Source organism: Sipha flava, unplaced genomic scaffold (assembly GCF_003268045.1).
Source record: "Sipha flava isolate LNK unplaced genomic scaffold, YSA_version1 170_pilon_pilon, whole genome shotgun sequence".
Lineage (NCBI taxonomy): Eukaryota > Metazoa > Arthropoda > Insecta > Hemiptera > Aphididae > Sipha > Sipha flava.
The window spans coordinates 196,125-212,610 of record NW_020271906.1 but is presented as its reverse complement, the minus strand read 5'-3'; the positions used below and the strand labels follow the sequence as shown (position 1 = coordinate 212,610).

At 29.6% G+C, this 16,486-nt stretch overlaps 1 protein-coding gene across 3 annotated transcripts; it reads right to left on the bottom strand.

Moving 5' to 3' along the window:
- Positions 1 to 226: 226 nt before the first annotated feature.
- Positions 227 to 4,127, bottom strand: LOC112679914 (probable serine/threonine-protein kinase kinX). Of its 3 annotated transcripts, none has more exons than XM_025549860.1 (3): positions 3,846 to 4,127; positions 715 to 1,904; positions 227 to 260 (listed from the first exon to the last, which is right to left on the bottom strand). In XM_025549860.1, the coding sequence occupies exon 2, from the start codon at positions 1,892 to 1,894 to the stop codon at positions 731 to 733; it is 1,164 nt and encodes a 387-aa protein (XP_025405645.1). In that variant the 5' UTR covers positions 1,895 to 1,904; positions 3,846 to 4,127; the 3' UTR covers positions 227 to 260; positions 715 to 730. The 3 variants fall into 3 exon arrangements, with proteins under 3 accessions (XP_025405645.1, XP_025405644.1, XP_025405646.1); XM_025549859.1 differs by having other exon boundaries at positions 3,684 to 4,126; XM_025549861.1 differs by lacking the exon at positions 3,846 to 4,127 and adding an exon at positions 3,165 to 3,638.
- Between the last annotated feature and the right edge of the window lie 12,359 nt (positions 4,128 to 16,486).

The window sequence follows — 16,486 nt, the reverse complement described above, 5'->3', positions numbered from 1 at the left end:
TATTTTTTTAATACTATAAATACAATTATTTCAACATGGATTTTGTAATAATTCTACATAAAAATGATGTTTTTAATAATGGCCATTTGAAATAAAAAATTAACACAAAACTCTTAATATTTATTACAATCTTGATAAATGAAAATTGTATATAATGTAAAGGAAAGAAACAAAATAAGTATATGTTAACTACTGAGCACGGTTATTATATATTATCAGTAGAAAGTCAATGCAAGTCTATATGTTCTTCATTACAAAACCTGTAAACAAATCATAACATGATGAATAAAATGTTAAATGGGCAATTTTATTTTAACTGTTATTATATACATAAGATAAATTTAAAAATTATTATGTGCCAAAATATAAGCATTATTTTACTAATAAAATAATAAAAAATAGAATTAAATAAATAAAAGCAATTGTATTAATTTTGTATACACCTGATGATGAATTTTTAATTTAAAACTGATTGTACTTTACAAATATTATAATACTCTAAGCTTAACTTTTATTTATTTATTTCTATATATAAGCTATTTGTTTATTTATTTATATATTATTTTATTATTATTCAATGAAAACTTGTTAGATTTTATTTTTAATGTAAGGAAAACAATTTGTAATAGTTTTAAATTATCTTGAACATAAACAATTACAAAAATAAAATTGGGCAAGGAATTTAAAAATATAATATAACAATTAGGTACTTACGAATAATGGCAAAAAATTAGGTTACAACTTTTGATTGTTCCACACTTGGTACATTTTCATCAGTTGACGTAGAATCGATCACACTATCATCTGGTTTTTCTGACTCCTTATCGACTTGTTCAACAATCAATGCATCATTGTTGGTGGTAATTACGTCAGCAGTAGGAGCAGTTACAGTCTTAACTGTAATCACCTCAGATTCAACAGGGTTCTTGTCATCACAGAAAACTTTTATGGGTTCTATGACCTCCGACTCTATGACTGATTTTTCCCCATTAGATGTTAAAATATCATTAACTGTTACACTTTGTTCAATATCGTTGTTTACAATTTCATTCACCGGCTCTACTGTTTCGTTTTCATCACTTTTACCATTCATATTTTCAGATGCGAATGATTCTTTTTTTGGTTCTTTTATAGATGCATTATTTTGCTGTTCAGGAATTTCAGGTTCTTTGATTTGAATGGGTTCTTCTAACTCTTCAGGTTCTTTAATTTTTATAGGTTCTTCTGACTTTTCAGGTTCTTCGATTTTAATAGATTGTTCAATTTTAAAAGGTTCTTCGATTTTAATGGATTCTTCGATTTTAGTAGGTTCTTCGATTTTAGTAGGTTCTTCAATTTTAGTAGGTTCTTCAATTTTAATAGGTTCTTCCGACTCTACAAGGTCATCGATAATCATAGGTTCTTCTAAATCTTCAGGTTGTTTTTCATCAACTTTTAGGGGTGAATTAACCTCTTCTTTATAATCTTTATCAACAGGAATATTTTCAATGACCTCTTGTTCTTTAGAATCTTGGAGGGGTACTTCAGTCTTTTCTTCGACAACTGGTTTATCATTTTGTTCAACATTGGATTGAGGCATGACATTGGTTTTTTCATTGTCTTCAATCTTAGGAGACTTGATAACAGCGTCACTTTTAACCAAGCTAACGACAAGTACCTTTTTTTCTTCAATGTTAATGGCATTAGGTACCTTTGTGGAAGATTCAGTATTTTCAGTTTTAGTTTTTTTAGATTCGGGCAGTTCAATTGCTTCTTCAGTTGTTTTGCGTTTTGATCTTTTAGGTTTTTCAGTACTTTTTATTAATCTCTTTACAACATTTTCAGTTTTTGGCGTTGTAACACCTTTTGCAGCTAATCTGGAACTTCTCCTTCGGTTACCACTTTCTTGATCCATATTGAAGTGTCTGAAAAAATAATTGAAAAAATATTGAAAAGTAAGATACAAACATGACATTTTCTGTCTAATAAATCTATTGACAAACTAATATAATAGTTTATAACTCTTTTTCTTAGTTAACTGTTTTATACAAAACAAGCTGAATGACCCTACTTCACCCAGGAGTTATTCCACTATTTTATAAAAAAAAATTGTACTTTACATTCATAATATGTAAGGTATATAATTTACACATTTATTTTAATTAATAATTATTCATCGGATTAAATTTATGCCTAAAACCTAATCTGTGGTGTCCTTTTTAATTTATAAAAAACTGCATGACAATTGAATAAGTAGTATTGAAGACAACCCGTAATAAAGATTTCCACTTTTGCTTGTTTTCAGTTATATATATATAGATTTACCAATAATGAATATGTTTTAATTTTAAAATCGAAAAAAATTATTTTATTTGTTAATGTTAAGACTTGTCATATTTATCAACTTTACACTACTATTTTAAAATTTAAGTATATTTTATGCATATAATCTATCCAAAAATTATAGGCATTTTCTTAGAAATAAAAGTCTGTAGCATAATAGTTTAGTAATATGTATTTTAATTTAGTAAAAAATATATATAGGTACCTACCAGAAAAAATCTGATTTTGTAAAGTTCACTTAAGTCTTATAATAAAACTAAACAATATATATTTTTGTTAAATTGTGTGTAAAATATCTAATTTGGTTTCATTTAGTTAATTTGAAATAAATTAACAAGATTGTTTACAATCTAATAATTTGAACACAAAGCGTTTTTACTGTTTATTGTTAAAATTATTAGATATTAGATGTACTAATTATTTAGATACTTATTTAATAATATTATTATTATAAGATTTAGTATAGCCTAAACCTATATTGAGGCACACTAATATAATATTAAGAATATATATATACCTAAGTATCTTAAGTATGCATTATGTATAATTGCTAATTAATCGTAAAAAAAATTGTAAAAGCGAGTGAAACAAAATTGTAAAGCTAGTAGTAAACATTTTCATAAAGCTTAAGTAGCTGTCTAATTACATAATACATAGAGATTAAGCGCTATTAACAATTAATGATAAATCAAAATTCAAATTATACTTCATTTCTGGCAAATAATAATCGTTTTCAGAAATGAATAACTTTCACTTATCTAATGACAAAAAAAACTAGACAGAAAATCTAAAAGTGATCATAAAATGTCATCGGAAAATCGAAAAACAACGAATCGACGCACGGTGATAAAAGAAGCCCGGAGCCGATTTCACGGTAATCCTGAAAGTATTGTGCAAAAATGATTATTGGTTTGGACCTGAGGGTGCGCGGACGAATCGCCTGGGCAACGGCGCCGAGACACGAACGCGTTTCGAACACCACCGTAATCACCAATCACAGACACCACTATCATCATCACCACCTGTCGTCGAACACGGGTGGTGTTCAAAGCGCGCGCGCGCGCGCGCGCCCGCAACATTCGCAAGCACGGACGCGCAGGAGCGCGACGAAAATTCACGCGCCGGTACACGAACGCGTAAGCGGACACGCGCGCGCACGCACACGACTGCCGGGACGACGCGCGCGTTACTCCGGGACACCACCTGCTGGGCAAAGCGGCTGAAAACCAACACGGAAGAACGCACCGTAGCGGCCGAAGGCACCGGAACAAGACTTTTACGACGTTGCGCGTAAACGCCCGGCAAAAGCGTCACCGTCGCCGCGCGCAAAAAAGTGCGTAGACGCGCATGGTATTACTTACGCGTGTGGTGCGACGAAGACTACACAACTGACGGTGAAAAACCGATGGCGGTGCGCGTTGGCGTCTTTGAACTGCTGTTTGATGGTGCGTATGTGAGCGCGCGCGCGCTCGCGTCGTGTACGCGCGAGACGACGGTGTGCGACCGTGTGATGTGTTACGTACCTCGTTCGCGTGTGTGCTGCGATTCCGACGCAGGTGCGGTATGGCGAATGACACAGGTCGCGCGAAGACGAGTGAGATCGCTGAGAGAGAAACGAAAACGGAAGAACAACGATAAGTAATAAAAAAAAAAAAAATTAAAGAAGAACTTTCGGAAAACCGCACGCGAGATACACGGACTGGTGTAGTGGACTGACACTGCTGCTGCTACCGAGCGCCGCTTGTTTGCATGTACTGCAAGCGGCTCGGGATCGGCGGCGGTGGCGGCGGTGATAAAACAACGATGTACGATGACGCGCATGCGCACCACGAAGTACGTACCGTACGCGGCCCGGTGGCGGCGGCGGCGGCGACAGTGACGACGGTTCGCACGCGCACGCACCCGTCGTTTGTTCGCCAACACCGACTACAAACGCTCGCTCACGCACGCGCAATAGCAAAGCGCGGTCGTTCACAGGCTCGTCGCCGCCGCCGCCGCTGCTTTCGGATCGGTGTTCGCCGCGGCACTCTCGGCCGGCCGGCGGCACTGCAGTGCTTCCAACGTTACTATGCCCGTCCCCGTCCTCCAAGTTATCATTCCGCCGCCCAGTGTCTCGACGAACATTAATCAATAGTCAATACCGCCGACGTGACAACTTTTACGGCGAACACAATTTTCCAATTTCCCACAGTCCGGTATTATAGCGCGTTACATTGCTGTACTGTTGTAATCGGCTCTTTGAATCCGTTGAAATGGAAATTAATAAAAATACTATTGTACTTGTTTCTACCGATGTTGATCGACGTCGCCGTACGGGGGGACACTACCGATTCGCGATCGTCTGAACACGTCTAAAAATTCGCTTGTGCGGATGGTCCAATATCGTCGAGTTATTACAACAATATCTTTGTAATAACCTAACATGTAATAACACCTGGACGGACTGCATCGTCAGCGAATAATATTACAGTCTTAATAACAATTCAACAGGTCGGAAGGAAACGAAAAAAATAATCGATATCCTGATACATGGCTACGCGAATCCGTGTACTACGTAGGTACATTGTCCGCCGATGCACGTAGTTAAGTGCGTGTGGCAAGACTTCTGCCGCTGGCGCTATAGAAACGATTATTTTTTTTTTTTTTATAGTATTATGGTTGTCGTTTTGACTATTCAATATTATAATTATTAATATATTATACGACGACAAATGGATTCACGTATCGTTTTTCCACCTCTAGATAACAAATGTAGTACGGATTTTGAAGGCATTTAGTTTTTATTTCTATTGTTCTAAAACGAAGCTGTGTCAGCTATAAATTCGATTTATACTATTACTTAGAGTAAAATTATTATACCATATACCTATAATTTTGTTAAGGATGCTAATTTAATTTGTGTATATAGGATTACAACTGTACATTTGAAACGTAGGTGCTAATATTGCGTTGATTTTACGATGTACATTTCAATTAAAATGTATGAAAAATTGATGGTAAAATATTTAATCTTAAGTACGTATTAATTCGAATCCCGTTAAAAAACATATGTAAATATTTTTTTTCAATTCTGTAAAATATAGACTTCGCAAAAATATAAAACGTAATTATTTTGTTTTATTAAATGTTAACTCTCGAAGATATAGAATTTTTGTTTACATTGGTTTCGTGTAGAATTTAAATGTACCATGAACAACTGATAAATAAAGTTTAATATTATTTTTCTTATTAAATATACTAATATTACTGTTACATTTAATATTGTTTTTTTTTTTTTATTGCGTCGAATGTTTATACATTTTGTGTAAACTAAATTAAATATTTAAGCCTTTGAATCTAATCATTAACTACGGGCACTGCGCGTGTATATACTATTATCATCTAGGCACCTCCATAAAATATGAACGTACAAATATACAATTCTAATGAATCAGAATTAAGTAACGAGATTTAATCTACCGTGTCCACGTATATGGTAAATAGTATAATTACTGAAGACGTAAATTGGTACATTGATAACTTGAATGTCTAAAGTGTTATATTGAAAACATGTAAAAAGTGGTCTTTAATTTACGTTCTATACATTTTGATATAGATTTATAACTAGCGCAGACGTCCCATAATATCATATATTTTTATATTATATCACCTATTCGAAACAATTTTGGTAACGTTTTCTGTAAGAACAGTTATTTATTTTGAAAAATGTACGTACAAAAATTACGGATTTTCACACGTTTTCTATTCATTTTGCAGGAGCTCATGATTATTAGAATTCATGATGTAGTTAAAAACTATATTGTTATGGATCGCTAGGATTAATCCCTTAAATAAATAGAGTTAAAGCAATAAGTGGACTTATAACTTTATTTATGTTGTAGTTGTGGAGTCGCTCGCTGTGCATTGTACTAACTTCGATACCTACGTGACTAAAATAATCACACGAACAGATAACGTATAAATAATAATAACAATAACAATAATAATAATCGCGTACGATTAAAACTCTAAAGATATTTTTTTTTAATAATGAATTTTTGAATAATTTTCTAAATAGTCAATTTCGTCAGTCATTTAGCTTAACTATTTTCTCGTGATTCTTTTTTCCGAGTAATAATTGAACTTTTTATTAAATGTTCCATTGTTGTGTGTTGAATATTTTTTAATACTTTAATTGCTTAATAAATATTTGGAGGAATAGAATAATTGTGAATGATTACATTATTCACAGGTTTCGTTGAACGCAACCGATGGCGTATTTTTTAAATTTTTTTGAGGAGAGGTTCCCGGGTCACGACCCCCAGAAGAAAAAAAATATTTTTAAGTCATAAATGACTTGATATGAAGGTAAAGACAAAAATAATATTCATTTACGAGTATATCATCTGGTTCAAACTCTTAACTAGTGTTCATATTGATAATAGAATAATTATTAATTATTAATTCATACCTTATGTGTATTTTTATAATATTATATAATCATTTATTTTTTTAGAAAAATTCAAAAACTCCCCGAAAAAAATTTGAAGATACACTACTGAATGTAACGATACGTTATTAAAATTAAGATGGTTGAAATAATATTTACATTTACCTTATATCTGCAATAAACCATCTAGCCAAATATGTTAAATTATTTTGAAACAACGGGTTACAAATTTATCAATTATCCAAATGTACTCTGTTCGGGGTTAGCGTATTATTGTTCGAGACTTGAGTTAACATAAGAATATTGAACAAGCAACCGACAAACAAAATTGACAAAGTACCTATTATAACATAGAAATAAGATATGAAAAATTATTGAAATCGTTTTTTACAAAACATCCACAGGACACCTATTCAATTTTTCCACTCATAAGTAAATATTTGTATTTGGAATTCAGTAGGTAGAGAAAATAGTGTTGTCATCATGTATGAATCATTTTATATGCCGTTGTCACTCTATTGAGTATTGACCTTAATAATCCCCCCGACAGTATTGTAGAACCTTTTCAATTTGGTTTCTATAAGAAAAAATATTGACAATACAAACACTTACACCTTTATACTTATTGGCATGCAGTAATCGAACCGTTTAGCCATGCGTATTTATTACATACCCAACAGGTACGTGAAACGAGTGACAAATTATAGCATAAATAAAATCCCTTCAATATTCACTATATTTATTATTATTAAATGTTTTGTCATCAGAATAGTATTCGGCTCCTTTAACTACAGGTATTATTTTTTTGTATTTACACATAGATACAAATGTAGGTATTCTATCTTGGTTCAGAAATAGTCTAGTCGTCAGTTATTAAAGTTATAATTTATGACTCATAAATTATATAAGGATTTAGGTATAAATTATATCTGACTTATAACTAAACATAAAAAATACATAAATGAACTAAATTATTTTTAATATAATTTTAAAAATATTTTTATCAACTAGAAAATCGTTTAATGAATTCGACATAGAGTTAAATTTATCAATTATTTTATGTAATTGTTTATTTGAATATTAAATATTGTTTTTGTTTTCAAATAATTAATAAAAACTCATTAGTATCCCATGAAATTAAAAATTGTTCCAGAATTATATTATGACTTTTGTGAGTAGGTTTTTTTATATTTAATACCGAACATATGAATGTTATGTATTTGACTAATAATTATATATGTATTTTTAATTAAGTTAAAAAATGCTTTATGATTGCAGAGATAAATAATATAAAATAAAAATTGATGGAATACGAAGAAAAAGTTTATAGGTAGCGCGTACAAAAGGTACCTACAACCGCTTCATAAACAAAAAGTCAATTTAATTAAGCGATACTTGATTACATCGTGCAATAAAAAAAATGTACGTTAATTTCTGCTTAACAAAAAATAAAATGAAATACAAAATTAATAGATATTGATTTATTAAGACTTTTCATAGAAATTTACTAAAAATAATATACATTTTATGTAAATCTGTAAAATGTATATTTTTGTTTGATCATCATTGAATATGTAAAAATATTCAAAAAATTGTTTTTAATGTACGAGTTCATGAAACGAATTAGCATTTTACATAGGTAGCTATTAATTATATGCAAAAAAATGTCAATTGGTACAAACAAAATTAAATTATGTTTTAACCTACATCAAAGCTTACTTTTTATCAAATTTTTCTATACGATTACATAATTTATTGCAAGGTTTAAAATTCAAGTAAATCTGAAAATTGTTATTTGAGTTTTTAATATTTTTCCAGTAGGTCAAAATATTAGTAGGGAATACTTTGAATAACTGAAGATGATGTAAAAATATCAGAAACGGAAATAAAGACACAGTTGTGGAATTTAAAAGTGATAAGTAATTTAAAACAAATATTGAACTGGTAATAGGTGAAAAATTAAGAATAAATGGATAATGGATAATATGATAAGTAAATATAATATTATTTACTAATATATTTATATTATTATTATTATTGGTAATATTTTTTTTGTTAATAAATTGAATACATGGCTTATAAAAAACACAAACAAGTTCGATATAAGTGTTTAATTTTTGAATTGCTAAGAAAATATGTGTTTAACTTTAAAATTTAATAATCATTAACCCATTTTCTGAAAAATTATAGCATGTATTGTATTATATAAGTAATTAAATATATTGTACAAGTATTTAATCAATGTCTAATAAAATAATAAAAATCACAAAAACATAAGAATAGGTGATTTAAAGCAAATATATTGTACTTGGTTCTGCTGTTTTTAGTGCTTACCATATTTTTTATTTATTAAGTATTTAGTTATAGTTGAGTTAAACTAATGAATGAAAAATTTAAATATTAATTTTCAAACACTCAATACATACCAAGAAACTTTACACAAATAAAATTACGCTTTCGTAATATATAAGTATAGCACTTTGTAGTGTTATCTCTTAGTAGTTGTGGAATAGCAAATGTCACATTTTAACATTTTACATGTGTATACTAAAAATTGTGTTGAATCAGTGGCGTAGCTAGGATTTTCTGAAGGGGGGTGTTAATAGTAATTATTAAATATTATATATAATACGTACAAACTAACACTTTTATTTTAATTAATTAATATGTTTACATAATGTTTGTAATAGAGATGTAATGTATATTCGAATTCGGATAGCTTTACCATAAATTATTCGAATATTTGACTATTCGAATATAAGTATTCGATGCTACAATACCTATTATTATTAAACGTTTTGTGTTGCACGAAAACGTAAACGAATAATTTTCGTCACGTATTGTCGCAATCGCGATAATGTTAACCTGTATATATGTAATTAGTATTGTGCATTATTTTATATTTCATATTGAATTATCGATTTACCTGTATTCCTATAATAATGTAATACAGTGGTTCCCAACCCATGGGCCGTGGCCCACAAGTGAGCCGCGAGCAGGTGGTACTGGGCCGTGAACCATATTTTATTAACATTACTTACATATATTTTTAAAATATTAAATATCAGCAAGTGAAGAAGATTCGTTGATTGAACTCTAATGTGATCAGACTCTAAACTCGTTTTTTAAAACTACACCATTATTACCATTATACTTAAATATTCGGCGAGATTTTCCAGCAATTTCTAAAATTTTACTTAGACATTTGGTGGGCTATATTTCGACAACCTGTGTGTCTTTGTGAACGAGCTTTTTCTACTTTTTAAAAAATAAATGTAGGAATAAATTGAATTTTGAGTGATTTAAGGCTAAAACTTTTCATTTTTAATCCAAATATTGATTCTCTCATTGGAAACAATCCAAAATTACATTAAATTGTTTAACTCTTGAATAATCTACTTCAATGAAGTTCTATTTTTTGATAAACAATTGTTTTTTAATAAATAAATTGTAATAACTGACGTATGTGCATATTATACATATATAACTATTGGTGGGCCTCAAACATTTTCTACGAAATTGGTGGTCCGCACTACTAAAAAGGTTGGTAACCGCTGATGTAATATATGATACGACTCAAGAGGGGTGTCATATCTACCAAACACCCCCTTTGTATACGCCACTGTGTTGAATAGAAAATAATAATTTCCTACATAGTTTTCTACTTCGGTTTATTTTATTTGTTATAAAAGTTCTTAAGTGCGGAAGAAGATATTGAAAAAATAATAACACTACATCGAATATAATTAAGATTAAGAAATAATAAGATTGTTAGAATTCACTAGAGATAGTAGGATCGGCTGTATGACATAAGCGCTAAAGGTACAAAAACGACCTATCATAGGTAATTAGGTAAAAAGTTTCCTTTCATAGTATATGGTATTTTTTTAATCTACAATATATCCGGTCTTATTCTAACAGGCAGTACGACCCAAATTGGATAGTAGGATAAATCAAAAGAGCAGTTGACTTTTTAAATATGGGCACCTTACAAAAATATAATTTTCCTTATAGAATGATTGAATTTTTACTGAGTATTTGAAATTTGTGTAATTTATAAACCCAACCTAGTACCTAATAAGCAGGGCTCGGGACTTTATGTGCTTGAAATCTTAAAAATATGCGCTTAAATATGCATTTATTTTTATTTAAAAGAGATGTAATAATATAAATTTAATATTAAAAACATATCTTGCACATCGTCCGTGGGTTTGTCGATTACTGAGTATTGGTAGACAAAATAATACTGCGAAAGAAAGATAAATAAAAATAAAATTGTCTTCAGAGCTAAAAATAAAATGGGTTCCCGAATATTATAAGCGGAATAACGCTATTGAGTATCGCCTTGTCGGCATTATTGTAGACGAATTCATATAGATAAAAACTGATTTAGAATGAATAATTTATCAGCGCGTTTTGTTTTCTAAATAACATTTTTAAAATGAGTTAAAAATGAAAATTTTACATTAATATTTTTGATTAACTAAAAAAATTGATTTACGAGTAAACTATCAAAAATTATTTTAAAATATGCAAGTTTAAATCAATAAATCTAAAAAATATGCAATTGAAGAAAAAAATCAAAAATATGCACAATAAACTTTTTAACTTCAACTCCAAACACCACAACAGAAATTTGTACCATATCAGATTTATTCTATATACTTCCCAAATAAATATGCAAATGCATAAAATCCTGAGCTCTGCTAATAAGTAATAATTATGTAAGTTTACAATCTTTGCTACTCCGATGATCGATTAATCTATGAAATTTAAATTTAAATGGTGGATACATATAACGGAAACGGTATTTTTTTTTAATATTTTACCACGCGATGGTAAAAATTCTAAAATATCAGTATACAATTTATTTGTGTAGGAAGTAAGTCTTATAATCTAAATAAATTTCATAAAACAAACTTTTTAGTGTGTTTGGGCAGTAGGTAAAAATCCTTAGAATAAGCTCTGTATGTATATAAAATTAATGTTTAATGATTAAATACTGTTTCAATATTGTTTTTTTATCTGTTCAAATGTATTTTTATATTTATATTTATCTTAATAAAATGCAATCAAAAATATGAAACAAGATAAAATCAACCCTACTATTTCGATCGATTGTGACAGTTATAAAATGTTTTTTTATTAATTTATGTATTAGCAGTACCATTATCATACAATACCTCATATTACAGCTTGTATTTTCATTAGTCAGAATTATATTATTATAATGTGATTACCTGATATTTAACCATATGATAAATGTTATTATTATCAAAAAAAAGTCAAAAGTCACATTTATTAATAAAAAATAAAAAAAATGGAAAATATTTCAAAACCCTAGGCAAAGGTGAATTATCCAATAGACAGAGTAAGAAACTGCCGAAATGGGTGGAAAAATTTAGGGGAATCAAATTTTGTAATGGCTTATTAAAATACATCATTCGCGTAAAAAATAAATTAAACATAAATAAATATAATAAAAAAAAATTAATTATTTTATAATTACGAGAAGCGATAACTTATTTTATTGTCCAAACAATAGTAATTCATAAAAATCACCATTGTAAGTTTTTATTAAAATTTGGTTGACATCCATTGACATTTTTCCAATGTAAAAAAAAATAAAATTTTAATAAATAATTAAAAGTGTGAAAAATATTGTCTACAAATTCAAATGGATTAAAGTAAATTACATTTAATAATTGGAATGATAAATGTTTATAGTCTATAGCTGTAATAAAATAAAATCCACCTCTGACTGAAGGGAATTCCTCAGAGAATTCAATAGTCAAAACTCGTAATTAATAATATTATAATACTGAATGACGGTATATCGAAGTTTCTGTACGTCGAATTTTTTTTTCAGTCATGATCATTCAGTATTGGACTTACGTGTTCATTTATTTTGGTATGTCGAATTTCTATACGTCCACTTTTTTCTGTAAGTTGAAGTCATTATCCGATACCAACCACCTATTACGATTCATTAACTCGAATATATGACAGATTACATGAAGTATAAAATGCCCATACGATAAAATATAAGATAAATGACAGAATTTGTACATAATACGCTATATGAATGGCACAGAAAAAGTAGAATTTTAGTCATTGGTAAACATCAAAAGCCTAGATGGTATAAGAACGTAAATTCATTACCTGTGCAATATGAATTTAATAAAAAAACATAGATGACCACACAAATGTTTGAAGCTTTTATCATAAAATGTATAAAAAATTGTGAATGAAAAAAGTGTTGTATTATTTTTTTTAAAAAATTTTTCGATTCATCCAAAAATTCTGCAGAAAACATTGAATGCAGTTAAAATTATATTTTTCCCACCAAATATATTCAATTGAATTAAAAATTTAAAACACAGTTATCGTAAAATAAAAATGCAAAGAAATTTTCGTAAACTTGAATTAAATCTGAGCCAGAGACAGGTTCTGCCGATGAAGCAATTGATGAGGAAGAAATTGCTGTTGTTGAATATTTAATATATGATGCTCAAGCTGAGAATAATCATTGATTATTTATTCGATATATTATATCGAAAATATATCTAACAACAGTCTGGAATTGTTGACAATATTTATTCTGTACTTGATAAGTAGTTTTATTGAAACTACTTAAAATACTAAACTAAAACAAACAAAAATGGCAGATTTTCTACTCCCCTAAAAAATAATGTATACCTACCCAAGTAACGAATACTTATAATATGTATGCAAAATAAATAATATATAAATTCAAATTTTTTCTAATAAATTAACATTTTTATTTTAAATGTAATTTATGTTGTAAATTCCCTTGGTAACTCGAAGTTTCGAAATGTCGATTTGTTTTTTTGGTCCCTTGACACTTCATGATACCGAGGTTGAACTATATAAATTAATAGTATGCAAACTTATAATTGCATATTTTATATTGTTAATGTGCTTTTCAAATTTGTTCGACGTATTGATTGGTTTCATAATGTCCAATGATACGTCTGTAAAACTAATTTTGGATGTATCTTGTTTCATTATTTTTATAATATATTCAACAACACTGGTAAGCATGTTACGAATTATACTGTCATAAAACTTTAAGTTTATTTATATCTAGGGAAGTAAATCACATATGAAAATAAAATAAAAGCTGTACATTTTTCATTTTATTATTATACGAGTAAATAATATGCGTACGTATTCGATTAATTTAATACTGTGTTGGTATTTGTCTTAAAGTATATTTTTCCTTGAGTTTATATTATATGTTATAAATTATAATCTACTTATAGTTAATTTCAATCTACCATAGTATCTTCCGGTTTGATTTATTTAAATATTATTTACATTTTAGTGCATACAAACAGTAGTTAATAATCATTCTTAATTTTAGTTTAAATACCAAAATGATACTAAAACAGATTATTTCTAAAATGTTATTGTTTATTCACTGATCAAATTTTATGATTTAAAAATAATTCAATTTTTTAAAATTAATAAGTACTTAGTTATGATACGAAATAAAAATTAATTTGTATGGAAAAACTTGAAATTTATAAGTAGTACAGTTGGAATAAAATTAATATTGATCGTTTTTTTTTACACTTTAAATGTTAGAAGAATCAAAAATGTTGTATCATATGTGTATTAAACACAGCTTTAAGCATAGAAAAATACTGAGACAAAGTGTTGGTAATACCTTATTATGGGGGTAATAATAAAATTAGGAATCATTTTAATAAAATATATGGATAAGTAAGTGAAGCTGTTTTAGATTTGTGGTATGAAAATATTTTTTAACTAAAATTTCAAATCTGATCTTAAAATTAAAAATAATTTTTATACAGAAGCATTTATATTTAGACAAAGATCGAAATACGATTGTAGCATTTTGAAAACTTAGTGATCGTCCTCGAATTATATTTTCAAGTTAAACACATTCATTTTCTAGACAATATTAACAAATTTGGTTTTTTTTTTAAGTTTCTTATGAGCTTTTTTATTGATATGATACCTGAAGAAACGGTTTCTAAATTTCAAAATGTCTGTCCTTTACTCAGAAATGTGGTCCAACAAGCTTTTTTAAAATTATATCATAGGTTTTTTTTAATTCTCTTAACGTTAATATTAATTGATCTACTATTGCCTCACCATTATTTTGTAACGGAATAAATATGTAATACATTATTTCGTCCAACAATAACAACTTCAAGTAACGAGCGTAGCGTGGCTAACACAAAGCGCCTATCCGAGCGACGATTAGCCATTGAAAAGGCCGGGTTGGACATACGTACCAGTATAGATACAAGTGCAGCAGCTAAGCTAACCTAACCCTACCTAACCTAACCGGCACTTCGATTCTTTACTTCAAATCGTCAACATTTGGAAGTTCAAGATCGCGGAAGTCGGAAGGAGTAGCAAGTGTGCCGAGGCAGACACGGCTCAAAGGGGGGGGGGGAGGCACTAGGGCCATGGCTCCCCTAGGCTTTTCAAAAATTTAAATTTTTTAATACATTTTTGTCCTTATGAACCGTAAAATCCCTATTATTTAATTAGATACCTACATAACAATATTATTTTGCCTAAAAAACCATATTATGAAATTAATATTAAGTATGTATCATAATATATATATATATATATATATATATATATACAAGAGATTATTTATTGGCAAGCCTGCATTCCAGGTTAGTATATTCGCTAAGCCCCCTCAGCAATTTAGAGATATAAAAAAAAATGACCCCCCTCCCTTGGTAAGTCTCTGAAGCTGCGTCTGTATCAAGACGTTCCAGCCGTAACCTGTCGACAACAACGTCGGGAAGCCCGAAACAACAGCGATCTCGTCGTACGCAGTTTCACAAGTGCACCCAGATTGCCTACCTTATTACCATAAGGTGCTACAATTATTTACACTTTTCAGGGGCAATCGGCAATCAGGACAATTTGTTCCATGCACCTAACATACGTCCGTGACGTGCAGACAATCACGCCTTGACGAATCAAATTGCCGACAGTACACGGGAAGAACTCGCATCGACGATCGCATTGCTGTAATTCACCTCGCCGGTGGATAATTTCGTCGTTGCAAATAAAATCGTTCTTTTAAGAACGACCTGGGTCCGCGTTGTTACGCATCCGATTATATCGGAGTCACGTGAAATACGTTTTAACATTTAACTTGATTTTGGTTCGATTATCATATAACTAGTTATAATCATGTGGACTAGAGATAAAGGACACTATAATCTTATAGCAGCCTGTTAAAAAAGTTGTCCAAAAAAAAGCGGGTGGTCCAACCTTTTGTAGTTGATAGACCAATTTACACTTTCATAAAAACACTAGGGGTCAAAAAAAAAAAAAAATTTATATTATCATGGGAGATGGTAAACTACGGCAAAATTAATCTTTTTCTTACTGCCGATGTGTAAACTGCGATAAGAAAAAATCTAACATTATAAAATCCGCGACAAAACCGATAAGATACAAAATACAAGCCGGAGACAGTTTGAATATTTACATCTTACCGGAGGAGTATAATTTAAACCACCCCACCTACCCTAAAAAATTGTTCTGGCTTCCCTCGTATCACATTAAAACTGCTTAAATGCTAAAATGTAAATTATGTATCTCCAAGTATGTTCATAAATATACTGGTATGCCTACTAAATTTTAATTTATTTAATCAAAATGTACATTAAATGTTTTTTACCGGGGCACCGCCTCAGTAGTAAGTGTTTA

Excerpts from the sequence above, each read along its gene's own strand:
- LOC112679914 (XM_025549860.1), bottom strand. The coding sequence starts at position 1,894 with ATGGATCAAGAAAGTGGTAACCGAAGGAGAAGTTCCAGATTAGCTGCA.